Genomic DNA, 26,542 nt, shown 5'->3' with positions numbered 1-26,542 from the left:
GCATTGGTTGTATTGTATAGTTCGTATGAGAGTCATGCAACCCTTTTGGAAGAAAAAAATGCATTTTCTTGGTTATCTCAGAAGGTTATCCTATTTGTATTCAGTAATTCTTTCCTGTAATCTTTCTCACTGCAAGAACTAACAGGTCTTTACTTATCTCTCTGAAGTTCTAATCTGCTGATTTAAACAGTTCAAAGTCGCTTAAGTGTCCCACAAATACTGAATGCTGGATTAGTGGTAAACTCTTTTCAGCATAATTTCATTGGATCAGTCAGTCCTACATTCAATGAGGCACATTGCATATTTTGTTTTTGTCTGTGTACTATGCTAAGCAAAGGTGGAATTCATGAATCTCAAAGTCAAAAATACTATTAAATAGTATTTTGTTACATTCTGTTTTAAAATTAGAAAGCCTAAGGATTGAAATACTTTTATCAGTTTGTTTTCAACTATTTCTGTTATTACACTTTAAAATGGGAAAACTTTGATCTTCTCTTACAGCTCCTAAAGAAAGCAGTGGAAACTCACGGGAACAAATTTCTGTAAGAAGTCCATGTCAAGGCCTTCGATTAGGCTTATCTCGATTAGCCAGAGTGAAACCTTTGCACCCAACAATTGACCATGATTGAACGTGATTTAAAACTTTTCAAGACAGATGAAATTTTATCTCTATGTTATTGTATTAATATTGATTTTATTCTTTGTATTATCATAAGATTTGCATTTCTTTAAGAAGGTATATTTCTTTAGAACCTGTGAACAATCTTGGCAGAAACAATGACTGGAGGAAATGTTTTTTCATCATATTGACAATGTTATTTCCCAAAGAGCCCAGGAAACTATTTTCCATATTTCTGTCAATTGACATTGACAATTTGATAATGTTTGTAAATTCACTATCTAAACTTGAAATATCTTGTTTGTGATAGTTTTACAGACAGAAATCAGTGCTTGGTGCACTGGACCTTTACCTGTATGATTCAGGTGAACAGGATATAAATTTTTGCTCATAAGGGCTATGCATTAAATCTGGCCAGCTTTAACTTAGGTCCACAGTGTGAGACCATGACAGAAAAGTTTTTTATTTCTGCAACACTTACTTACTGAAGCCATTGGGATGGCCCAAAGTGAATTGGGTGGTAATGTTATCTGTGCACTCAAACACATTAATTATAAACACATTTGCAATATTAGCTGTACATAGTAAATCTTCTTTTACCAATGCAGTGGGCTATGTGAGGTAACATTGGTTTTGAGTTGGAATTTCTATCCATGTAGTTTGTTTTAGCCTGAAAGCTGCGCTTGACAAGCATCACATAGCCTGTCAATATTTTATGTCATTGTAGCTTCTCTTTTTAAGGAATTTGAATGCCTAGAGAAATACTGTTGTTGCCTTATAATTGGTAGATATTGTAACACTGTTCTTATTAAGCAGATATAATTCAATAACATCAGAAGTCCTTTCATGCCTGAACCAAATTTACTATTAACTTTTTAACCATGTCCTTAAGATTTGATGTACATTTAAGGCAATTTAAAGGTTGGAATTCTAATAATTTTTGTAAGTTTAAAATAAACATCTATTTGTAATAAATGTAAGGTGTATAAATTTTTTTTAATGTTGCACAAACACCTGAATCTATAGCACCTCTAATATATCTGAGCAATGTCTAAACTATTTTGCAAATAAAGAATTACTTTTATAGGTCTAAGGACAATGTCTTTCTATTTTGTGTTTTTTAAAAAATTAAGTCCTGAAATGAGAGAGAATTGTTCTAAATCCATGTTTGAAAGGATGGTTTGAAAGTAAATAACCTGAAGCCCATGGAGAGCATTTATTTGTACAACTTCTTGAGCAAGCAGTAATTGGAGTGGTTATAGACAAATTGGAGCCAAATGTTATTTCCAAAGATGCAACTGAATAGCAGTAAGAAGTTGATTGGTCTATGGACTAGTGACTAGTTATTGATAATAAGGGAGCTTTGCTAACAGTCATGTGATTGAATCTCTGGTAACCATGGACCGCTTGGATTAGGAGTAAGTTATAGAGAAGAGTTTGATCTCCAACACCTCAGGTGCTGTCTCTTGTTCTGAAAAGTCAAATCTCACTTCAAATTTGGAAAAAAATGTTAATCTTACCTTTAGCAAGTTAATGTAAGTTGTGGCTTTTGATAAATCAGACCCATTTTACAAGTGAACCAGCCACCCTTACCTCCTGCAAACCAGTGGAAACATTCGGAAAAGGGAAGCCAGGAAGAATCTTTCTGATGAGCAAGAACCAGCTCAAGAGAATTTGTAGACAAAGACTACTGAATTATCTTTCCAGTTTTTACCCTCTCCATGTGTTTTTTTTCCATGTGTGTATGTATGTGTAAGAAGGAGTTCATGGCAGGATAGAATTTTAATTAGTAGTGTTATATGATGAGAGTATGTAACTGCTTACCTGTACTTGTATTACTTGTAATGAATAGTAAAGCTTGCTAAGTGCAAAAACCTTGTCTACGCTTCTTTCAAACTGGGATTGAAAATTAGGTATATTGGGAAGTTTTATGTCCTTATTTTAAAGTCTTCAACTTTTGTGATGAATCTGGGTGTAGCAGGGTTTGATTTCTAGCATGCTACCCCAATGAGTCATGACGTAATAGATCTTTTTTCCTCCCCCATCAGAATTCATTAAATGTTACGTCAGCAAATGAGGTGAATGACCAGATGCCTTGTCTTTGGTTATCACAGGAAAGATGTTAGCGAGGTAATTTGTCGAACTTTCTCTTCGAATAGTGCCAAAGGATCTGTTACCTTTACCTGAAGAGAAATGGTGCTTCAGTTCAACATCTCATTGGAAAGTCAGTGCCTCTAACAATCATGTACTGTATCAGCAATACACATTAATTGGGGAATGGTAAAATAATCTTCCTTCCCCACTGTAAAAAAGAACTTGGAATTTTGATTAGCAGCTAAAGAAGACAGGCAGGTTAACATTTCAATGTCACCATTACTTCACCTTTCCATGATTTGGAGATGCTGGTGTTGGACAGGGGTGCACAAAGTTAAAAATCACACAACACCAGATTATAATCCAACAGGTTTATTTGGAAGCACTAGCTTTCGGAGCGCTGCTCCTTCATCAGGTGATTGTGGAGAAAAAGATTGTAAGATACAGAATTTACAGCAAAAGTTTACAGTGTGAGGGAACTGAAATTGTATATCGAAAAAGACCTGGATTGTTTGTTAAGTCGCTCATCTGTTGGAATGACCATGTTGGTTTCAGTTCTTCCATATGTAAATTGCAAAACTTTTTTTAAAAAGTTACATTCTCAAGTGCACTTTAACAATTGGTGTCATGTTGGCCCAGATAAGGTATTGAAGGTGTTAACTCCCTGTGAGGATGTCTGTGCCACAATGGTCAGACTGATTCTAATCTAAAAAAACAGATTTACGGAATTTTACATGGATTCATGCAGTTTTTGAGCAAAGTAAAACGTAATTCTGCAAGTACAAATTCACCCCACAAACTTATATGTGTATGTGTACATGTGGGTGGGTGGGTGTGTGTGTGGGGGGGGCTATAAGTGTCTATGGGCGGGTGTGTGTATGTGAGTGTAAAGGGATTTAAGTCTGTGAGAGGGTGTGTATGAGAGAGGGTGTGAGTGTGTATGTGTGTCTGTCTTGTCATGGTAGATGCTGCAAGACGTGTCAGAATGTTGACATGGATACCACCATTATGCTTGGGGACACCTCCCACCATGTACACAGTAGGTACTTATGCGACTCAGCCAACATTATCTATCTCATACACTGCAGGCAAGGATGCCCTGAGGCATGGTACATTGGCAAGACCAAACAGGCTACAGCAACGGATGAATGGACACCGCAGGACAAAACAGACAGGAGTGTTCCCTCCCAGTCTGAGAACACTTCAGTGGTCTGAACATTCAACCTCAGGCCTTCGGGTTACCGTACTCCAAGGTGGACTTTGGGACAGGCAACAATGTAAAGTGGCCGAGCAGAGGCTGATAGACAAGTTCAGTATCTCTGGGGGTGGTCTCAACCGGGACCTTGGATTTATGTCACATTACAGGTGACTCCATTGCACTATACACACAGACACACACACTCAGACCCTTTCTCATACTCACACATACAGTCCTACATACATCCTCTCACAGACTTAAACCCGTTTACACTCACACGCACATACACACACACATCCTCTCACAGAGACTCATAATCGCCCCCCCCCCCCCCAAACCCTCTTTCCCCATCCCCAACTCATACACACACACACATATCCACATGCACACATACACATACAAGTTGGTGGGGTGAATTTGTACTGGCAGAAATACATTTCACTTGCTCAAAAACTGCATGAATCCATGTAAGATTCTGTAAATCCATTTTTTAGATTAGAATCAGTCTGACCATTGTGGCATAGATAGCCTCACAGGGAGTTAACAGCTTCAATACTTTATCTGGGCTGACATGCCACCAATTGTTAAAGAGCACTTGAGAATGTAACTTTTAAAAAAAAGTTTTGTGATTTACAGATGAAAGAACTGAAACCAACATGGTCACTCTAAAAGATGAGAGACTTAACAAACAATCTGGGTCTTTTTCAATATATAATTTCAGTTGCATCACACTGTAAACGTTTGCTGTAAATTCTGTGTCTTACAGTCTTATTCTCCACAATCACCTGATGAAGGAGCAGCACTTTGAAAGGTAGCGCTTCCAAATAAACCTGTTGGGCTATAACATGGTGTTATGTGGTTTTTAACCTTCAACTTTCCAGCACCTATGATTTTCTTTACCTCTAAGTGATTGAGTAATTTTGGTCAAAATAGTGATCCTAGGATCCTAAAAGAAGTAGCTACAGAGGTAGAGGATGCATTGGTTGTAATTTTACAAAAATTCCTAGATTCTGGAGTAGTACTAGAGGATTGGAACACTGCCAGTGTGACACTCCTGTTCTAAAAGGGAGGCAAAAAACAGATAACCATAATCAATCAAGCGGAGATAGCATGGTGTTATGAAAGGGAAATCAACCTGATTAATTTATTTGAAGTTTTTGAGAAAACCAGAGTGTTTTAGAAGGGAACCAGTAAGTGTGTTGTACTTGGATTTCCAGAAGATATTCAACAAGATACCACATAAAATCTTGAGTCATAAGAGCCAACAGTGTTGCAGGCAGTGTAGTGACAGACATGAGTTGTAAATAGCAAGTGGGAGTCGGAGGGAGGAAGGGGTTCTTTTTCAGGGTGGCAACCTGTAACCATTGACTTTCCACAATGATCTGTACCAGGACCACAACTGTTTACAATATATGAGATTTTGATAGGTTCAGTAAGCGGGCAAAAAGTTGGCCGTTACGTTGTTCATTTTTGAAGGGAAGACAGAAAAGGGTACTATTTAAATGGAGAAAAACTACAACACAAAGGGACTTGGTTGTTGTGGGGTGGGATACTTATGTGCAACACACAGACTAATGGAATGCTGGCCCTTATTTCAAGGGGTTGAGGTATAAAAGTAAGAAAGGCTTGCTGTAATTATACAAGGTACTGATGAGACCACATCTGGAGTACTATGAGCAGTTTTAGATGCCTTTTTTAAGGAAAGATTTCATTTCATTGGAGGTAGTTCAGGGAAGATTCACTAGAATGATCCCTAGTGTGGAGGGATTGTCTCATGAGCAAAGGCTAAATAGGTTGGGACTCTACTCACTGAAGATTAGAAGAATTAGAAATAATCTCATTGAAATGTATGACCTTTGAGTATAGGAGTTGGGATGCCATATTGAGGTTGAATAGGACATTGTTCAGACCTCTTCTGGAGTACTGTGTGCAGTTCAGGTTACTGGAAGGATATTATTAAAATGGAGAGTGTTCAAAAAAGAATTACCATGATGTTGCTAGGAATGGATGGTTTGAATTATAAAAATAGATTGGATAGTCTGGGATGTTTTTCATTGGAGCATAGGAAGTTGAGGGGTGAGCTTATAAAGGTTTATAAAATCATGAAGGATAAAGGTCTTTTTACTAAGCCAGGGGAGTTCAAAACTAGGGGTATATGTTTAAGATGCGAGGAGAAAGATTTAAGAAGGCTATGGTGACAATGCTTTTACACCGAGAATGGTTAGTCTGTAGAATGAACTCCCAGAGGAAGTGGTCGGATGCAGGTATGTTTAAAATACATTTGGATAAGTATATGAATACAAAAGGCCAAATGCAGGCAAGTGGCTCTAGTTTAGTTTGGGAATGTAGTCAGCCGGGACAAGTCAAACCAAAGTGTCTGTTCCATGCTGTATGATTCTATGTCATATCTGTGTAAATGCTGAAAGGATGTTTCCCCTCGTGGGATAATCTACGACCAGAAGGTGTAGTCACAGAACAAAGGGGCATCAATTTCAGACTGAGATGAAGAAGAATTTCTTCTGAGGCTTAAGTTTTTATAACTGCTTACCACAGAGACCTGTGAGGGCAAAGTCTTTGGGCATGTTTAAGGCTGAGATAGATTCTTGATCAGTGGGTGAATCAAGGGCTACAGGGAAGGGGCAGGAAAAGGGATGTGAGGAGTGGCAGATCAGTCATGATCCTGCAGAATGGCAGAGCAGGCTCAAGGGGCTGAAAGGTCAACTGCTGTTTCCATTTCTTATGATCTTTTGGTATTTACTGTAACAGGCAATAGTAACATGGTTCTGGATTAGTGGTGCTGGAAGAGCACAGCAGTTCAGGCAGCATCCAAGGAGCAGCGAAATCACGTTTCGGGCAAAAGCTCTTCATCAGGAAGGGCTTTTGCCCGAAAAGTCGATTTTGCTGCTCCTTGGATGCTGCCTGAACTGCTGTGCTCTTCCAGCACCATTAATCCAGAATCTGGTTTCCAGCATCTACAGTCTGTTGTTTTTACCCCAATAGTAACATGGTCACCATTCAGCTATTTTTTTTTGTTTAATTCCATATTTTTATTGAATTTAACTTTCCCCATCTGGCATGACGTGATTTGAACCTATGTCCTTGGACCAGTAGCTTGGGTTCTGGATTACTATTCCAGTACAATACCATCAAGTTCCACCACTTCTCCCACAAAGAAAGGTGAAGTTGAGCTAGAAGATCTTGCTGATTAGCAGAGCAGTGTTGAAAGGCCAAATCCTGCCCTCATATCTTATGTCAGGGCAGGTATAAGTGTGGGTCCAGGCCTCAAGTGGAGTCACCAACTAAAACTTTGGAGTTTTGAGCTCACAGGTTGCAATGGTCGTCTTGAAGCCATCAACGAAGTTAAAACAGTTCTGTTCCTGCTTTAACAGGCTCCCTCTCTTGGTTCAAACTAAGTATTGCAACAACTTTAAAGATTTGAAATGCAAACCAGGTGAGGAAATATTTAGGAAGCATTGTCTCATGGTCTTACATTAACCCAGTGCAAGCAGGTGGCTTAACTAAATAGCTTTAACTTAATCTTCATTATTCCAATTTTTTAAATTCTTCCATGCGATATGGGTGTTGCTGGCAAGTTCAATATTTGTTGCCCATCCTAATTGCCCTTGAACTGAGAGGCTTGCTAGGCCAACTCTGAAGGCAATTAAGAGCCAACCACTTGCTGTGGGACTGCAGTCATATGTAAAACAGACCAGGTAAGTATGGTAGATTTCCTTTCCTAAAGGATGTCAGTGAACCAGATATGTTCCGACAACAATCAATTACAGTCTCATTGTCACTATTACTTGACTAGCTTTATATTCAAGATTTATTAATTGAATTTAAATTCTACCAGTTGCTGTGGTGGGATTTGAACCCAAATCTGGGTCTCTAGTTTGCTTACCCAGTAACATTATCATTGTACCACCATTTCCCTTTATTTACCTCCTTGACATGAAGATTGAAAAGTTAGTGTATTTTTCCCAAGCCTAAAAGATTGACCCAGTTGAAGTCATCAACATTATGAAGGATAATATTAATGTCAATAATAGTGGATTGTTTCTACTGGTGGGCAAGACAGTAACAAGGGAACATAAATTTAATGTAATCACAACGATAAAAAAATAGTTTTTACGTGGTAGATGATGAGATTACCATGCGATCCAGTTGCAAAAACAGCTAAAACAAAATCCCCCAAACTTTCCCCTAGGACTTTTTCACAATACAGGGAGTAATAAATAATGAGCATTGTTTATTATGTGAAGAACTTGCATACTTGTCTGTACAGAAAGCAGCATGAGTAATAAAGTGTTTACATGCAGAAAGACTCAGCTGTCTTTTAAAGTAATATAATCGAAATTCACTCATAACTTCCTCAACACTTGTACAGCACTGACGTCAATAGACAAACTACTTTATGCAACATCAGTATTTCAAAATGTTTCATCACTTGTCAAAAACACATCGTTAATACAAGATCCAGAAATGGTCAAGCATTTAAAACCATTTACATTCAGGGCAAATGTATTCATGTCTACAGTGCTTATTGATCCAAAAAGACTTCTGTATAATGGAGGATGATTTTTTTATTTATTTATGTGGCGGTTGCTGGGTGGCCAATATTTCTTTCCTGTCCCTAGTTGCCCTTGAGAAGGTGGTGGTGATCTGCCTCCTTGAACCACTGCAGTCCATATGCTGTAGGTAAACTCACAATGTTGTTCGGGAAGGAATTCTATGATTTTGACCTAGCGACAGTGAAGGAATGGGCATAAATTTCCAGTCCAAATGATAAGTGGCTTGGAGTAGAACTTGCAGATGGTGGTGGTCAAGTATCTCCTACCCTTGACCATCTCAATGGATGTAGTCATGGGTTGGGAGGTGGAGTTTAAGAGTCTTTGTTGAATTTCTGCAATGCATCTTATAAATAGTACTCACCATTGAAACTAAGTATTGGGGGTGGGGGGAATGGATGCTTGTGGATGTGGTGCCAATCAAGCGGGCTCTTTGGCCTGCATGGTGTCAGGCTTCTTGAGTAATTTTGGAGCTACACTCATCCAAGCAAGTGTGGAATATACCATTAGACTCCTGACTTGTGCCTTGCTGGCAAACAGGCTTTGAGGAGTCAGAGGGTGAGCTACTTGAAGCAGTATTCTTAGCTTATGGCCTGCTCTTGTAGACTCTGTTTTTATGTGGTGAGTGCATTTGAGTTTCTGGTCAACGGTAACCACAAGATGTTGATAATGGGGAATTCAGTGATGGTAACACCATTGAATGTCAAAATAGGGTGGTTAGATTGTCTTTTATTGGAGATAACCTCTAGACATTTGTGCGGTGCGAATGTTACTTGCCATTATTCAGTCCAAGTGAGCTTCCTCTCTGAATTTGATCATATTAAATAAGCTGAAAAGCAGCCCATCTCCCCTTCACAGACAAGCACCCGTTATCATCGCAATCCCTATTGACTTAAATAAACAGAATTCCACCAAATACTTCCCTTTTCTCTCTTGCACAGTGTCTGCAGCAAGTCACCCAGTAGCACTGATGCCTGTGAATCACAAGGTTTCTGTTTGCAAGTTCTGTTGCAGGACTTAAACGTAAACATGAAGACTGCGGGTGCCATCTTTTGGATGAGATATTTGGATGACGGCTTGTCTGCCTGCTCATAAAAGATCTTGTTAATACTATTACACAAAGAAGAGTTTGAAGGTTCTTCCTGGTGTAATGGCCAATATTTATCCCTCAATCAACATCATAAAAACATTGTCTGGTTGTTATCGGGTGTTGTTTGTGTGGTGTTTCTGTTCAGAACTTAGCTGTGGCGTTTCTTACAACTGTCACTAATTTCAAAAGTACTACCTGAGCTGTAAAGAGACTCTAATGATTGTGAATAGTGCTAAATAAATCAAAGTCTTTTTCTTTCACTTTTACAGATACCTTCAAAATAAACACCAATGTTAAGGAATGTTAACTCTGATAAAGTTACATTCCAAGAGATAGAAAATGGAAAGTTTCTTTTCTCCTTCACTGGGGTTTGTTTAACTCAGTTGGCTGGACAGCTGGTTTCAATGCAGAGTGATACCAACAGCAGAGGTTCAATCACTGTACCGGTTGAGGTTACCATGAACCTGTGTCTTTTCAACCTTGCCTGAGGTGTGGTGATCCTCCAGTCAAAGCAATCAGCTCTCTCTCTAATGACAGAGTAGCTCCACGGTTCTCTGGGACTATAGTACTTTTACCTTTACTGAACCAATTGGAGCAGTGAGACAGATCTGTCACAACTGAGGAATCTGAGCCTCCTGCTGTTTAGCCTTTCTGAGGGAGCCACCTGAGAAACAGGCTTTGGGCAAGGAAATTATTGTGGGGCAATGGGAGAAGATGTGCTATTTGTTTTATGATCATGAATTCCATTTTCTTGTGGTTTCTTGGTCCCTGTACCACAACTGATACAATATATTTAAGCATTAGCCATAATACCTGAAGCTGTTATGGTTAAGTTGAATGAGGCAATTTGCAAATCTGTTGAACTGTGATGGATGTGTCAAATGGCACTTCAGAGCTCTGCCTTCAACTGCCCACATTGTGACCTTACAAACAGCAGGGTGGCTCAGTGGTTAGACTGCTGTCTCACAGCGCAAGGGACCTGGGTTTGATTCCATTCTTGGGTGAATTCTGCATGGAATTTGCACATTCTCTCCACGTCTGTGTGAGTTTCCTCCCAGGGTTCAAAGATGTGCATCTTAGGTAGATTGGCCATGCTACATTGCCCATAGTGTCCAGGGATATACAGGCTAAGTGGATTAGCCATGGGAAATGCAGGATTACAAGGAAGGGGTTGGTCTAGTTGGGATACTCTTCAAAGAGATGGTGTGGAGTCTATGGGCCAAATAGCCTTCTTCCACACTGTAGGGATTCTATGATTCTTACATGGCCTCCTGAAAAACAGAATTTTGGCTTTCGTTCACCACCTTGTTCACTTTCCTCCTCCTGTTTTGTAGCATCAATCTGGAGTCCTTTGCAAATTCCTTCGATATGTGATTATGCAGCAAATTAATGATTTGAAACCACTGGTGGATGTTGCACACCTATAAAGTACCAGAAGTGCACTTCATGATGTCAATATACTTTTGATATTCTCCATCACATCATAGTGATATCAGTGCTCAGATACAGCTACCAGGGAAATGTATCAAAACCATAGGTGCAAAAGGTAGCTCTAGTACTGAAGATCAGTTTTCCATCTGATAGAAAATCCATGGCTCATGTCATTTGCTTCCCATCACATTGGAATGCAGGAGGAATGGAAGTTAGGCAGGATGATAGAAAACGCTCTGCCTTTGCTATTAGTCTCAATAGGGAGTACAACCTTATCCACCTTAAACATGCCCTCACTTGAGAGTTTGTGGCTCGTGATTGAGAGAACATGCAAGCTAGAAACTACCTTATCTCCACACTTATGGATGACATTATAGACAACAAGCCTAAAGTACCAGACATGAATCCTGAAGAATTTGCACACAATTTTTGGTCCTATTACATCAGCCCAGGAGTCCTTTTTTTTAAAATCATATTTCAAGGAAAACACTACATTCCACCTGGACTTACTGATGCATATCCAAGATGAACTGCTAGTGATAGAAGATCTGCTTTGTTCAGTGAGGTGACCTTGCCATGGATGGTTCCTATGGATGCAAGATTCTGATTCTATATTGAACTCAGGGTTAATTTTGATTTCAAGAGGATGAAATGGTAATACGATTATCTGTCTGGGATTTTTACAGCCCTTGCATTGATTTTGCCACTTTTATATGTCTTGTAAAATGAATACTCCAAGTGAAATCCATTTTTTCAAATCAATTAGATCAAATCTTATAGAAAAAAGTGATAAATGGAGACGAACACCATGAGACTATTCACTTCTACGGAAGAGCCATCATCAAGATCCCAGTTGGATAATATCACTGACTATCAAAAATACATTGAAATTAGACATCTTGCTAACAATGACTTCTGACCACATAGAAACTCTGACCATAAGGTGGCAGCACAGAGCTGCTTAGTTATTTAGATATATGACTAATGATTCCACAATATCACGGGGAATTGTTTGTAGGGAATATGTGACAGCAATTAGGGGGCTGTTTTACTGTTAAACTATTTCAGAACCATAGTCTCTTTGCGCACATAACAGTCTCCTCCTCCTCATTAGAAACACGAACAGGGACGTTTATTGATCATCATTGGAAACGGCAGAGAAACTAGGTAAGACACATTCTAAGAAGAAACAGACTTGTAAGGAAGATGTTATGGAGGGAAGATTGCTCCTACTACAGACGATGGGGGTCGATGTCACAGAGGACCTCCAGGAGGTGAAGGACCAGCAAGCCTCGCTCTTTGCCTCGGAGGTCTCCTAGATAATGTTCCGGTCCAGGGTCCGCTCCGTGGAGCAGGATGAGACATGCTCACGTTTCTTCTTCCAAAAGGTACACGAAGAGAGGTCTGTGCTCAGCAGCCTGAAGGAAGAAGATGGCTCGGTAACGTCATTTCAGGCTGACATCATGAGGATCAGCAAATCCTTCTATGCCAGTCTGTACGACTCAAAGCCACTGACAGCGCGGCCTCCCAGTCATTCCTGTCTTCTATCACAGAGGTCTTAGATGATAGAACACGGGAGAGGCTGGACCAGCTGCCATCTCTGGATGAGCTGACCAAGGCCCTCGAGTCCTTCAAAAAGAATAAAACTCCCGGAAGCAACAGCTTACCAGTCGAGTTCTTTCTGCTCTATGGGACTTGACTGGCCAGGACCTGCTGGAGGCGTACGTCAGTATGGTTCTGGCAGGTACCATAAGCGAATCCATGAGGAAAGGCATCATCACCCTCATCTACAAGTAGAAGGGGGAGAGGGAGGAAATCCGAAATTGGAGACCAGTCTCATTATTAAACGTAGACTACAAAATCTTGTCAAAGGTCATCGCCAACCAGGTCAGATCTGCTCTGGGATCACTGATTCACCCTGACCAAACCTGTGCTGTACCAGCAGGAAGATCGCTGAGAGTCTCACACTCCTCAGGGATACGATGCCTATGTGCAGGACAGAGGGGTGGACACCTGCCTCATCAGCCTGGACCAGGAGAAAGCCTTTGACAGGATATCGCACATGTATATGAGAGATGTCCTCTCCAAAATGGGCTTTGGGGAGGGAATCTGCAATTGGATCCAACAGCTCTACACCAACATTGTCAGTACAGTCTCTATCAATGGGTGGGAATCAGATGGCTTCCCAGTCAGATCTCTCCTGCCTTGTTTGTGAGCTGCATAGAGCCATTTGCTGAGTCCATCAGGAAGGATGCGAGCCTGAGAGGTGTGACTATTCCTGGCAATGGGGGCCTAGAGGTTAAGGCCTCCCTGTACATGGGTGACGCTGCCGTTTTCTGCTCGGATCTTTATTCATGCACAGACTCATGTGCATTTGTGACCAGTTCGAACGGGCCTCAGGGGCCAAGGTAAACCGAGGCAAGAGCGAGGCCATGCTCTGCAGGAACTGCGCCAACCAGTCCTCTATCCCCTTCACCATCAGGACTGACCACCTGAAGGTGCTGGGTATTTGGTTTGGTGGGGGTGGGGCATGCGCCAAGTCTTGGGAGGAGTATATCAGGAAAGCAAGGCAGAAACTAGGCAGATGAGAGCAACGGTCGCTCTCCATCGCGGAGTTAAGTTTTAAACTGCCATTGTGTGTGAGGACAAACAATACTGCAGCACTGATTGTCTTTCTTGAGCCTCTCTTCTTTACTCCACTCCATTCAATTTCTACAAATCTCACCTCCCCTTCTCAAAGTCTTCCTCTCCACGGATTCTCACATTTCCAATGTTGGAGGCGTGAAATTGGGACGTGGTTCAAGGCCAATATCAATAAATTGGTTGGTAGCTGTGGCCTGATCACAGGGGAGAACACACAGGTCTCAGCACTGAAGTGGGTAAGATAGTTGGCGTGAGTTGATAGCTCCATGACATGAAGCACTATGCCAACAACACAAATCCAGGAGCCTGAAAAATCATTGAGATAACTAAAGTGGCAGTGGAATTGGAAAAAGCTGGGTATGAGGGGAGGGGAAGCAGGATGTCATTGCTTGACAACTAAAATCAACATCAGCCGGCAACAGCAAGAAGGGGTCCTAGGTGATGCAGAGAAGACCATCTGGCAAGTTGGAGAGGGAGGAAAGCCCTGCTGAAAACACTGGCCAGAGATGGTGTCTAAACCTTCACGATCAGAAAGAAGAACCAGGGGATTGGTGCATAATGTTGCTGCTAGGTTTAGACAAGATTGAATTAGAACCTTTGAGACAAGTAGGATAATTCAACTGTAAACAATAATGTTAAGGAATTACAATAATACCTCATTTGTATATCACACCACTAAGTCGGTAGCTATTGTGGCAAGTTTGATAAGGTACAGTAAGAAAACTCACTTGGCCTCATGGTAAACCTTCCATAAACCCCAAAGCAATTCAGATTTAGCCAAGGAAAAATAAGATTCAGCACATAGCTTCTAATGGTTATAAGATTATTCCTCTTAACCTCATAGGTTGTTCCAAATGCTACATCTATTTAAGTAAAGAGTTATTACATTTTTCCCCCCGTGATCTATTCTGCTTTGATTTTTCAATGTTTGTGTATTCTATACCTTCCTGTCATACACTGGGTATTATTATACAAATAGTTGCCTTGTAATACCACCACCCCCCTCCCCCCACTGTATGCCTTTGCTTTGGAGTTCACTTTCCCCTATCCCAAATCTTTGCTACCTGTAATTAGTTTAAAGCCCTCTCTACAACCTGATTTATTCAATAAGCCAAGATACCGGTCCCAGCATAGTTCAACTGAACAGTTCTCATCTACCACAGAACTGGTATCAGCGCCCCATGAACTGAAATCCATTCCAACCACACCAGTCTTTTTTTTTTGTAGATATTTTTATTGAAATTTAACATTTTTGCAAATTTACAAAAATAAACAAAACTCTCAAATACAAACATTGATGTACAATTAAATCATATATACAATAGCCATAATTTAACAAAGAAAAGAGAAAGAAAGAAAACAAAAAAAAGAAAAAAAAGAAACGAAAAAAAGAAAGAAAAAAAAACTCAACTTTCTACTAATCTAACCTATAACTAACCAGAGTGTATACCTAAGTCTCTTACATGCTCGGAATGTATAAACATCAAATATAATAAAACCCGTATTCGCGCAGGATTCCTCTCCCAAGGGGCCCCGGAGCAGCCCGGTCTGAAATCTTCACTAAATAAAAGCCCTTGTTAGGATAGCCGAAATATCTGCATTTATATAATTCAAAAAGGGCTGCCATATTTTATAAAATAATTCAGTCTTTCGGTGCACCATATTTGTGAGGAAGTCAAGGGGGATATATTCCATAATTAATCTGTGCCAATTTGAAAGTCCAGGGGGGCCCTCAGCCACCCAGTTCACCAAAATATTTTTCCTTGCACAGAAAGAGAGAATAGAAAATAGTCTCTTCCCATGCATATCCAGAGATGAGAGGTTCGAAAAGCCCAAAAGGAGAGATACAGGGTCCACCCTAATTTCCGTTCCTAAAATTTCTGTCAGGGTATTTGCCACTTTAGTCCAGTATCTGCGGATTTTCTGACAAGTCCACAGACAATGTACAAGAGTACCCACCTCTATTTTGCATTTAGGACACATTGGAGATGCTCCTGCCTTAAATTTTGCCAGTCGAGCCGGAGCTATATAGGCCCTATGAAGTATCTTTAGTTGGATAGCCTGAGTTCTGTTACAGATAGCAATTCTTCTAGCATTTTCCCAAATGTCATTCCACATATCCTCAGAGATTTCTAGCCCCAAGTCCTGCTCCCATGTTTTAAGCAGGTCATCCATGTCTCCTGAGACTCCATCATGTAGCAAATGGTATATAGTACTAACGGAGGATGCCCCCGCTGGTCGTAAGACATTACGTTCTCTGTCTGATTTATAAAGACTATCTATTAATGTAGTCTTCCTCTGTTTATAATCTCGAACTTGGAAGTATCGAAAGAGATCCCCATTAGGTATTCCGAATTTCAGACGCAGCTGCTCAAAGGACATCAGGATCCCATCTTTAAATAGGTCCCCTAAGCATGAGATGCCCCTGGATCTCCAGAGTTTAAAGGTGGCATCTGTAATCCCCGGTTGGAATCCCCATGCGCCTACTATTGGTGCATGGGGGGATGTTTTATGTGAGTTATCCTCATTTTGCCGCATTATATTCCAGGCCTTAATTGTGTTTAATATTATGGGATTTTTACAGTGGTCTGTAATGATTTTCCTCTTATCTGAAAATAAAAGGTTAATAAGTGGGTATTTTACTTGGGAGGCTTCGATATCCAGCCAAATTGATTGTGGATCAGATGAAACCCAATCAGCTATGTAACTTAGTAGGGAGCTTAACTGATATTTCCTAAAGTCTGGGAAGTCCAGTCCTCCCCTTGCCTGTGGAAGCTGTAGCTTCTTCAGCTTAATAAGGGGCCATCTATGGTTCCAAATAAAGGAGCCCAACCAGCCATATAATTTACGTAGGGCTAGCCTTGGCAGCATCAGCGGGAGCATTCTCATAGGATATAAGAGACGGGGCAGAACATTCATTTTAATTAATGCTATTCTCCCTAGCCAGGAAATCGGAAGGTCTCTCCATCGCTGGAGGTCCTGCCTTATCCTTTCCATTAATTGTACAAAATTAGCCCTATACAGCTGATCAAATACTGGCGTGATAAAAATACCTAAATATAAGAAGCCCTCCAGGGACCAACGGAAGGGAAAAGGGGATCCGTCCATTAAGTGGGATATCATAGCCAGACCACCCATTGGCATGGCTTCCGATTTTGAAAAATTAATTTTATAGCCTGAGAATGCACTAAATGTATTAATAACTTGAATTAGACGAGGCACTGACCTTAAAGGATTACTGAGGAATAAGAGAACGTCATCTGCATAGAGGGTAATTTTGTGTTTACCTGTACCAATCCTCGGGGCCGTTATATTAGGATCAGTCCGGATGGCTTCTGCTAATGGTTCGATTATCAGTGTAAACAACAATGGTGAGAGAGGACATCCTTGACGGCAGCCCCTACCCACACTGAAGCCATCCGATCTTAACCCATTAGTAATAACAGCTGCTTTGGGGTCATTATACAATGTTGAAACCCATTTGGTAAACACCTGTCCAACGCCAAACCTTTCCAATGTGTAAAATAAATATGACCATTCAACCCTATCAAATGCCTTTTCCGCATCCAATGAAATTACTACTCCTGGTATCTTTCCCTGATGACAGGCTTGGATCATATTCAAGACCCTTCTGATATTATTGGATGATCTGCGGCCCTTAATAAATCCCGTCTGGTCCTCCTTTATAATATATGGCAGTACCCTTTCTAGTCTTAGTGCTAACATTTTTGAGAGAATTTTAAAGTCTACATTTAGTAAGGATATTGGTCTGTAAGATGCACAATCTTCTGGGTCTTTTCCTTTTTTTGAGGATAAGAGAAATATTTGCTTCTTTCAGCGTGGGTGGGAGACAGACCTGACTATGCGCAAAATTATACATATCCATAAGTGGGTCAACCAATATTCCTGTAAATTCTTTATAGAATTCAGCTTGAAAGCCATCCGGGCCCGGTGCTTTTCCGCTCTGAAGTTGCCTAATTGCCTCAAGTATTTCTTGGACTGTTAAAGGGGTATTTAGGGCCGACACCTGTTCCGGAGTCAGGCCCGGGAAGGTCAAATTTTTAAAAAATGACTGCATCCTCCTAATCCTATCTTCACAATCCTGCGATCTATATAGTTCAGAATAAAATTCTTTAAAGGTCGCATTGATCTTTTTATGATCATGAGTCAGGGTACCTGTACTTTCCTTGATGGTCGGAATAGTTTGAGGGGCTTTCTTTTTCTTTGCAAGAAATGCTAAGTATCTACCCGGTTTGTCGCCATATTCATATAATCTTTGTTTCGCAAATAATATTTCCCTTTTAGCCGTTTGAGTAAGCGCGGTGTTTAAAGCTGTCCTAAGAGCTGTAATCCTCTGCAATTTTGTGATAGAAGGTCTATCAGCGTATGCTGTTTCGGCTGCTTTTAGGCGAGCTTCGAGCAGACGCTGTTGCTCTCCCTTCATTTTCCTCTGGGTCGCTGAATAGGAGATGATCAAACCTCGTGCATAAGCTTTGATGGTCTCCCACATCATTGACGGATTGCTAGCCGTACCAGTATTAATTTCTAAAAAAGTTTTAAGTTCTTGGGAGAAGTACTTTAAAAATTTGCTATCTTTTATCAGGAAGGGGTCCATACGCCAATGCCGAGCAGATGTCCCATTGTTCTTTACCTTAGTTTCCATGTATACAGCGGCATGGTCAGAGATTGCTATAGTACCTATTTTACAGGTTGCTATAGAGTTTAGAAAAATCGATGGGGCAAAAAACATATCAATTCTTGTGTGACATTTATGTGGATTAGAGTAGAAAGAAAAATCTCTACCCTGTGGATGGAGACATCTCCATACATCTACCAATCCTAATTCTTTATTCAGGTCCGCCAGTTGTCTAGATCTGGGAGATACTCCAGCGGCACTCTTGGGAATCCTGTCTATTTCCGGATCCATAATACAATTAAAGTCTCCCCCTATAATTGTATGACGGGCACCAAAGGCCATCAGTTTTGAAAAAGCTTCCGTTATGAATTTAAAGGGGTGTGCCGGGGGGCAGTATACATTTAAGATCCCATATTCCTCTCCATTTATGAGGGCTTTAATCAAAATATATCGTCCAGATTCGTCTTTTATCTGATTTAGAATTTTCAAAGGGAAGTTCTTCCGGACAAGGATAACGACTCCCCTGCTTTTTGAATTAAAAGAGGAAAAAAAGGCCTGATCAAATCCGCCCTGTCGTAATTTTAAGTGTTCTTTATCCGACAGGTGTGTCTCCTGTAGGAGAGCTATATCAACTCTCTCCTTCTTAAGATTTGATAATATTTTCTTCCTTTTAACTGGCGAATTACTCCCCCTGACATTCCAGGTGCACCACTTAACCGACTGTTCAGCCATAATCATCCGGACAGATCCGAGACCCCTCGGGAGGGGAAACCCTATCTAGAACATCCCGAGCATGGAGCATACAAGATTTACAAAAGTAAAGATTCTCTGATACACTCAAAACAATATAACAAAAAACTCTTTCTAAGTATAAAAAATATAAAACATTCCGAATTGGAGATTTTCTCCCTTGTTCCCAGGGAGCGTCATTCCTCTCCCACAGTCCATCTTACCCTCTTCCAACCAGTGCCCCACCCTTGACCCAGGTGTTCCTCAATAAAATGAGGAGAATTCAAATATAATATAAAGCTAGAGTTAACAGTGAACACCCCACCCCCACCCACACCTAAATATATTTGGGAATATTAATACCATATATAACTATAAGATTACAATCTCAACATGTAATACTTAAATATAATACCACAAAATAACAGGGGAAAGAAAAACAACCCCGCTCCTAAAAACAGAAGTAAAATAGAATAAGGTAACCACCTCTCCCCATCAACATTAACCAAACGCCCCAACATATATATATATATATATATATATACATACACACATAGGGGGAAAGATAAGAAAAGATGAAGGGATGTAAACCAAAATAATGGGAAAGGCAGACCAGCGTCCACAATCTCTTACAGTTTATTTAAGAGAGTCCAAGAATTCCTTAGCCTTCTCCGGTGATCCGAAGTTATATATGGATCCTTCGTGGCTAAGGCGTAGTGTCGCTGGATATCGTAAGGAGTACTGGATATTTAAGTCCCTTAAACGCTTCTTCGCCTCATCGAATGCCTTCCTCTTTCGGACCAAAGCTGGGGAAAAGTCCTGGAACAGCATGATCCTGGATCCTTTGTGGGTCATAGCTTGGGGATCTTTTCCCAGATTTCTTGAGGCTTCCAGGAGCATCTGCCTCTCCCTATAGCTCTGCAGCTGGAACAGGACCGGGCGTGGGCGCTGGGTTGAGCCGGGCCCACGTACTGTGACCCGGTAGGCCCATTCTACCCTTACCTGGCCTGATCCATTATGCAGATTTAAAAGTTGTGGCAGCCAATGCTGTAAGAATGCTGTCAGCTGACCTCCCTCTTCCTGCTCGGGCAGGCCCAACAACCGAATATTTTTTCTACGACATCGATTTTCGAGGTCATCAATGTGGTTTTCTAGGTTCTGGACTCGATTCTCGAGAAAACGGATGTGGTCGGCTGTTGATTTTATCCCAGTATCTGAGGCTGCGGCCTTCGACTCCACCTCTCTGACTCGGCACCCCAATTCCTGAATGTCTCTGCCCTGCTTCTGCAGCTCGGCTGATAGTGCTTCTCTGCTCTGCCGAGACTCATCGATAAAAGCATCAATCTTCGCCTCCCACCTGGCAAACATCTCCTCAAAGCTCATCTTCATTGGTAAATCTCCTGAAGTAGCTGAAAACACCTTTGTTGCAGCTGAAGAGGGAGAGGGTGGGGGAGGGGTCCCTGCTTTCTTAGATCCGCCTGTTCCCTTCCCTTTACTCATTTTCCAGCTAGTATTAGACTATTTAAATGTACTAATAGGTAACTATTTAAGGTTAACAACTATTATAAATGGTTTAGTGAGTGTGGTGGGGGTGGATAGCCCACTTTTCCCAAGTTTTGGGTAGAGCACTGTGGACTCAGTCTTGCTGGGTCGCCGCCATCTTGGATCCCCCACACCCGTCTTTGAACCATGCATTTAATTCACTAACTGTATTTACCCCATGCCACTTTGCCCGTGGCTCTGGTAGTCATCCCGATATTATACCTTGGAGGTTCTGTGTTTTGATTAGCCTCCTAACTGTTCAGGTTCTTTCAGCAGAGCCTCCATTCTCGTCCTGCCAAATTCATTACTAGCAATATGGACAATGACAGTAAATCCTTCCTCTTCCATACACCGAACTGAATTGTGACTTAGTGACATTAGTGAACCACAGCTGACACATTATGTGAAACTATTTCCTCTGTTGGTTTGTAGCCTGAGCTTCAGCCCAAATGAGGAAGCCTTTGCAAGAATTAATACCTACAGGGATAACCTACAATTCCTGAGTTGTTTTTACATTGATGTTAATGCTGAGCAATTAAAACCTCACTCTTGTTTATGGCTGATGAAAGATCCAATTATGGGGGATGCAACCCAAATAATATATCATTTTTGAAAAGAAATGCAGAAATATAATTAATTGCTTGATGGTTTATTTACTATAATGAATAACCCCAGCTAATGTAATAGAAAGATTTCAACCTTCTGAGACAGATTTTCCTCACTGAAACCCCCACAGTCTATCTGGTACCCCCTACCAACAAAAGAATCCCAAACCTCATTGACTCCAATGTTGACTGCAATTTCTCCCTCTCTGCTTTCCCTTCACTGTTCCACCTCACTTTCTGCTGCCATCCCCTCCATCACCAACTTTATTCCTCTCATCAGCACCATGACCATTCCTTTTCACCCTACCCTTATTTCAAGTTTAGTAGAAAGAGTAGCAGAACCCAGAGCTGTTTTGAACCCAGCTCTGTCTTAGATTTCCTACAACCACAATTCTATTTTTATTTACCTATCTCAATTTCTTCTTTCCCCTACACTGACTCTTCCCTTTCTCTGTTTATCTCTCACTCATTTTCTCTTCCCTCTTTTTGCAACTACTTTTTCTGGCTCCATTTTCACCCTCATTTCATGCTCTTTCCGTTCTCTCACTCCCCCTTCCATCCTAATTCTCTTTCTTGCACCTCTCTGTTACACTATTCTTTTCTGCTCTCATGTCTCCCATCTACTTTCCTCCTACTTTTACCTTCTTCTTTACACTCCTCCTGGCCAAACCCTTCACCCCAACTCTCTCATTATTATTTCATTTTGATGGTGTGAGCAATACCATAGAAAATTGTCAAAATTACAGGAAGAACTTGTACTAATGCAGCTTGTTACCACATCTAAGTAAAAACATATTTAGATAACTTTATGTCAAAATACATATTAAAATGCGATTTGTTAATGTACTTAAGTGAGTATAACATACCTAACTGTCGACATATTAAAACGTTTTTCGCACGTTAATGACTTTCCCATTGTCTTAGGAATTTTTAGGTCTCATTTTTATGGATTCAGGTGTTCCTATAAGGACATAAACCTCTGTCATTTTCTTCCTTTACTATCCCAGTATCTGTACAGCAAAGATGGCAGGGAAATCTATTGCACTTGTTTCTGGGGAAGGGAAAAATGTCCTCTCAACAATTCTCTCTGGGAAGATATCTTGTCTGACATGAAGTTCTTTAATAAAATGTGGGATGGCACTCATTTCAGTAAGTTGTAAACCTATGTACTGAGCTCCCAAATACACTGTACACCAAGTAATTTCAAAACTAATTCTAGGTTCATGGACTCAGTTACCTTGTTGACAGAGCTATTATCCATTCCCATGGTTGCCACATTCTCTCTATCAGTGATCTTAGTCATTCACTTGAAAACTTTTCTACCTCTGCTTCTAATTTCAGTCATTTTTCCCCACTAGCTGTCCATTATTTTACTGTTCTGCTACAACTCTGTCATCATTCTGTTTCAATACTTTCCTTGTCAGCTTCATTGACATACAGCTCTTCATTTTCTGGTCACCATACGAGGGGAAGAGAGAACTGACACAAAGCTATAGCCCATATTGGAACCAATGGCACAGGTGCGAAAAGGGTTGAAGTCCTACTGGCAAAAGTGAGGAGCTATGAGAAAACCATAGCTTCAAAGATAATAATCATTGGATTAATCCCAATGCTATGGCTAGTGAGTACAAAAACAGGAAGAAAGTGCAAGTGAATGAATGCATGGCTGAAAATGTGATGGAAGAAGTTCTTCAGATGTTTGGGATATTTTGGACAGACTCTGGGCAGGAGGAGGCTATAGCAGTGAAATGGATTGCACTTGAAGAGGGCCAGGACCAATGCCCAATTGTGAGATAGTTAGCAGTGCTTAAATTGGTTGGGAAGGAAAGGCAATGTACATAGAACACGGGGGGAACCAACAGCAACAGAATGAGAAATAGTGCAGAAAGATGCAGTTAGTTGAAGGGAGAAAGGAGAGCAGAGCAGTGTGGTGTTGGGATTCTTTTGTAAACGTGAAGCTTTTTACTGACAAGGTTGATAGGTCGCAGACTAAAGTTGTCACATGGGATTGTTGTCATAGCTACAACAAAGATTTCCCTTAAACATGCCCATGAATGGGAAGTAAACATTCTTGGTTACAAGTATCAGCAGTGATGGGGTGCGGGGAGGATAAGGGCCAGACGGCAATATCAATCAAGGAAGACAGACAATAGACTTTGAATTCAAAGACTAAAATGAGTTTGGTTATTTGTTGCAAAGAACAAGAATTAAGCAAATATTGTTACTAATTGTTTACTGTATAGCTCCGGGTGGGGAAAGATAAAGGAGTAAATTTGAGATAATTTTACGTCTGTAAAAATGCTGGGAGCAAAGAATAGGGTCCATCAATTTCTCTAATATAAGTTGGCTGGGGGAATAAAACATCATAAAGTAAGTATGAGGCGGTAAATAGTTCCCAAAATGAGACTTTCATTAATACGCTTATAACTTACGAGGAAGAGACCTACATTTGTTCTTGCTCTGGTGAAAGAAACTGCGCGCGTTTAGGGTATATTAGTGGCCTAACTAATGATGCTTCCAAAAGTTAGTGCCGCACCACAGACCTGTAGGAGCACGGTTCAGGCAGCGGCGGGATTTCAAAAGAACCCAACCACTGGGTGTATCCATTATTGATGATACGGCAAAAGCTCCGGTTCTGAGCACACCGATTGGTCCTCGCGGCCTCACGGTTTGAACCAATTGGAAAGGACGGTGCCGATGTCACAATGATTGCTCTGTCGCTATAGTTACACCCCAACGTTGCCATGGGTGACGGTGTTGAAGGTTCGGAGCGGGACGCCTCGCTCCACATACACCAACATGAGTAACTTGTCACATGGCAGCAAGTAAGAACTTGTCTTAATGACTCTGATAATGTTGACATTTGCATTTCTTAAATTAAAATGTTAATTATTGTGTGCCGTGCAAGATGGAAGAAGAGGAGCAGCTCTTCTTTGCACATCAGGTTGAATTCAACAGCGTCCGGAGTAATATTTGACAGGTGGCGGGACCGTGAGAAGTGTTCCGATTAGATTACTTACAGTGTGGAAACAGTGTCCACAACAAGTCCACACCAACCCGCCGAAGTGTAACCCACCCATACCCCTACATTTACCCCACTACCTAACACTACGGGCAATTTAGCATGGCCAATTCACCTGACCTGCACATCTTTGGACTGTGGGAGGAAACAGGAGCACCCAGAGGAAACCCACGCAGACACAGGGAGAACGTGCAAACTCCACACAGTCAGTCACCTGAGGCGGGAATTGAACCCGGGTCTCTGGCACTGTGAGGCAGCAGTGCTAACCACTGTGCCGCCCACTAAGAGCTACCTCGAGCAGGGGAAGCTCAGCGCTGAGATTGTCACATCCTGACTTCCCCCACAAACAAAGCTCTTGGTGACCACCTTCTCGCTGTACTTACACTATCCCTGGACTGCGGGATAACACCATAGGATAACAATCTTTTCTCTGCTTTTGTGACAAAATACGGAGTTTTGCTTTTTGCAAGGCTAGAATAGGGTCTTTCAAAAAATTGAGTAAATGGTTTTCACATCATTTCGGCATAAAGTCATTTTACATTCAGGCATATTTTAATTTAACTTGTCAATGCAGTTTGATTGGTTCATCGTATATGAATCTTCCACGCTCAATATGAAATTTTACCTAACGAGCTATTAAAACTTTTGGGTGTTTATTTCGTTTTAAACTTGTAATAGAGAATTACGGCTGTGTCTCTCAGCTGCCTCCTATATTTACGCAGCACAACAAGACATTAATCTTTTGATTTTTGCTTCCCTGAAGCAAATACTTTTTCAGGACAAAGTACGAATTATGTTAAATATGGCTGCTTGTCTTGTGGATGTTGGCACAGTAACCATGTAGATGAACTAGCAAATAGTAGGTGCAACGAGGGACAATATAAATTGACTAAGTTCTTCAGAATTATTAAAATGTCTGTGGTTGAATGGATTGTGCAAAGCATGGTACTTTTGAGAGTGATATCTCTAAACATTTCTGTCAAAAAATAATTAATTTGTTTACTTTAACTCTTTAAGGTACATTGAAAATTTTAATTTAATTGGTATCATATCATTGGTATCAGGCGTTTCCTGAATATATTGCTGGGAAGACCCTTTTGTGGTGCAGTAGTGGGTCTTCACCCCTTGCTTGAGTTCAGGTCGCAACTGCTCCAGAGGTGTGTAATAAGATCTCTGAACAGGTTGGTTAAAAAAAAGCTACATTGCTGGGACCAAGGGAGGAGAATTGAATGGTTTCCCTTATGTCCTCACCCTCATTAGACTGCCATTTCAGAGGAGATTCAAGATGGTGGCAGTCTGAACAGTCTGCTGTGTTGGGCTCTGTGGGCAAAAGTGAGGACTGCAGATGCTGGAAACCAGAATTTAAACCAGAGTGGTGCTGGAAAAGCACAGCAGGTCAGGCAGCATCTGAGGAGCAGGAAAATCGACATTTCAGGCAAAGTCCTTCATCAAAAGTCCTCCCCGCCCTTGGCCCCTTAGTCACACCTGAGGAAAGTTTGTAGCGTAAAGTAGGTAGGGTACCTAGAGCCCCTTTAAACTAAAATTTCAAAGATCTGGAGCTGAAATGAAGACATCCAAGAGAAATGGAGCAAAGGGAGCACAGCAGACAAAGCACTTCCCTACTATGCTGGCCACACCCGCAGCCGCTAGCTTGACTCCGGTGGCAATGCCCTTAAGTTCAGGGGAGCAAAGCATTTACTCATGGAGTTCGCAAAACTCCATGAAAAAAATTGAGGGTGTGCTGGAGCCAATTACTGTCATGCTGACAAAGCATGAGCAAGAGATCCAGGCTTTGGATCAGCGCATAGAAGTGGTGGAACAGAGGACTGCAGCCTCGGAAGCTGTGATGTAGATCTCCGAGCAGTGGGTCCAAGCCTTGGGAGGCCAGGTTTGGGCTCTGCAGGAACAAGTAGATGACCTTGAAAAGGTCAGAGAAAAATCTTATGGATCGTGAGCCTTCCAGAGCGTGAAGCAGGCAAAAACCTGCTGACTTTCTCAAGAGGTGGCTTCCAGAGTTTCTGGGGCTGGAGATCGATTCGGGTCGGGTGAGTGTGGAGCGGGCCCACCAAATTGCGATGTGCAGGTCCGGGTCAGCTTAAACCCCACCTCCCCCGCCCCGGTCCTACTGAGACTCCAACATTACAAGGAAAATCAATTGATAACAGAATCAGCCAGAAGAATGGGAGGAGATCCACAGGCTTTTATTTATAAAGGTTCAAGGATAATGTTTTGTAATGACTTTTCTGGGGCCATAATTAAGAAAAGGATGATGTAAAGAAAAGATTAAGAGATGTAAACATTCTTTATTTCTGAGGTACCCGGTAGTGCTACATTTCAATTATGGGGGAGCTGTCTACAACTTCAA

General features: G+C 41.2%; 2 protein-coding genes across 8 annotated transcripts in view; one reads left to right on the top strand and one right to left on the bottom strand.

Annotated features, from left to right (window-relative positions):
* The window catches only part of rad51ap1 (RAD51 associated protein 1), a 57,323-nt gene extending 55,822 nt beyond the window's left edge, over positions 1-1,501 (top strand). The window contains exon 8 of the mRNA XM_060842887.1: positions 502-1,501. Coding sequence (XP_060698870.1) covers positions 502-629 — 128 coding nt within the window. The 3' untranslated portion in view covers positions 630-1,501. The remainder of the gene's footprint in view (positions 1-501) is intronic.
* c23h12orf4 (chromosome 23 C12orf4 homolog) overlaps positions 1-26,542 on the bottom strand; it is a 172,068-nt gene that overhangs the window by 110,003 nt on the left and 35,523 nt on the right. The window lies entirely within an intron of this gene.

This window comes from Hemiscyllium ocellatum, chromosome 23 (assembly GCF_020745735.1).
Source record: "Hemiscyllium ocellatum isolate sHemOce1 chromosome 23, sHemOce1.pat.X.cur, whole genome shotgun sequence".
In the NCBI taxonomy this organism is placed as follows: Eukaryota; Metazoa; Chordata; class Chondrichthyes; order Orectolobiformes; family Hemiscylliidae; genus Hemiscyllium; species Hemiscyllium ocellatum.
The sequence above is the reverse complement of the archived record's forward strand: the minus strand, read 5'-3'. Positions and strand labels throughout refer to the sequence as shown.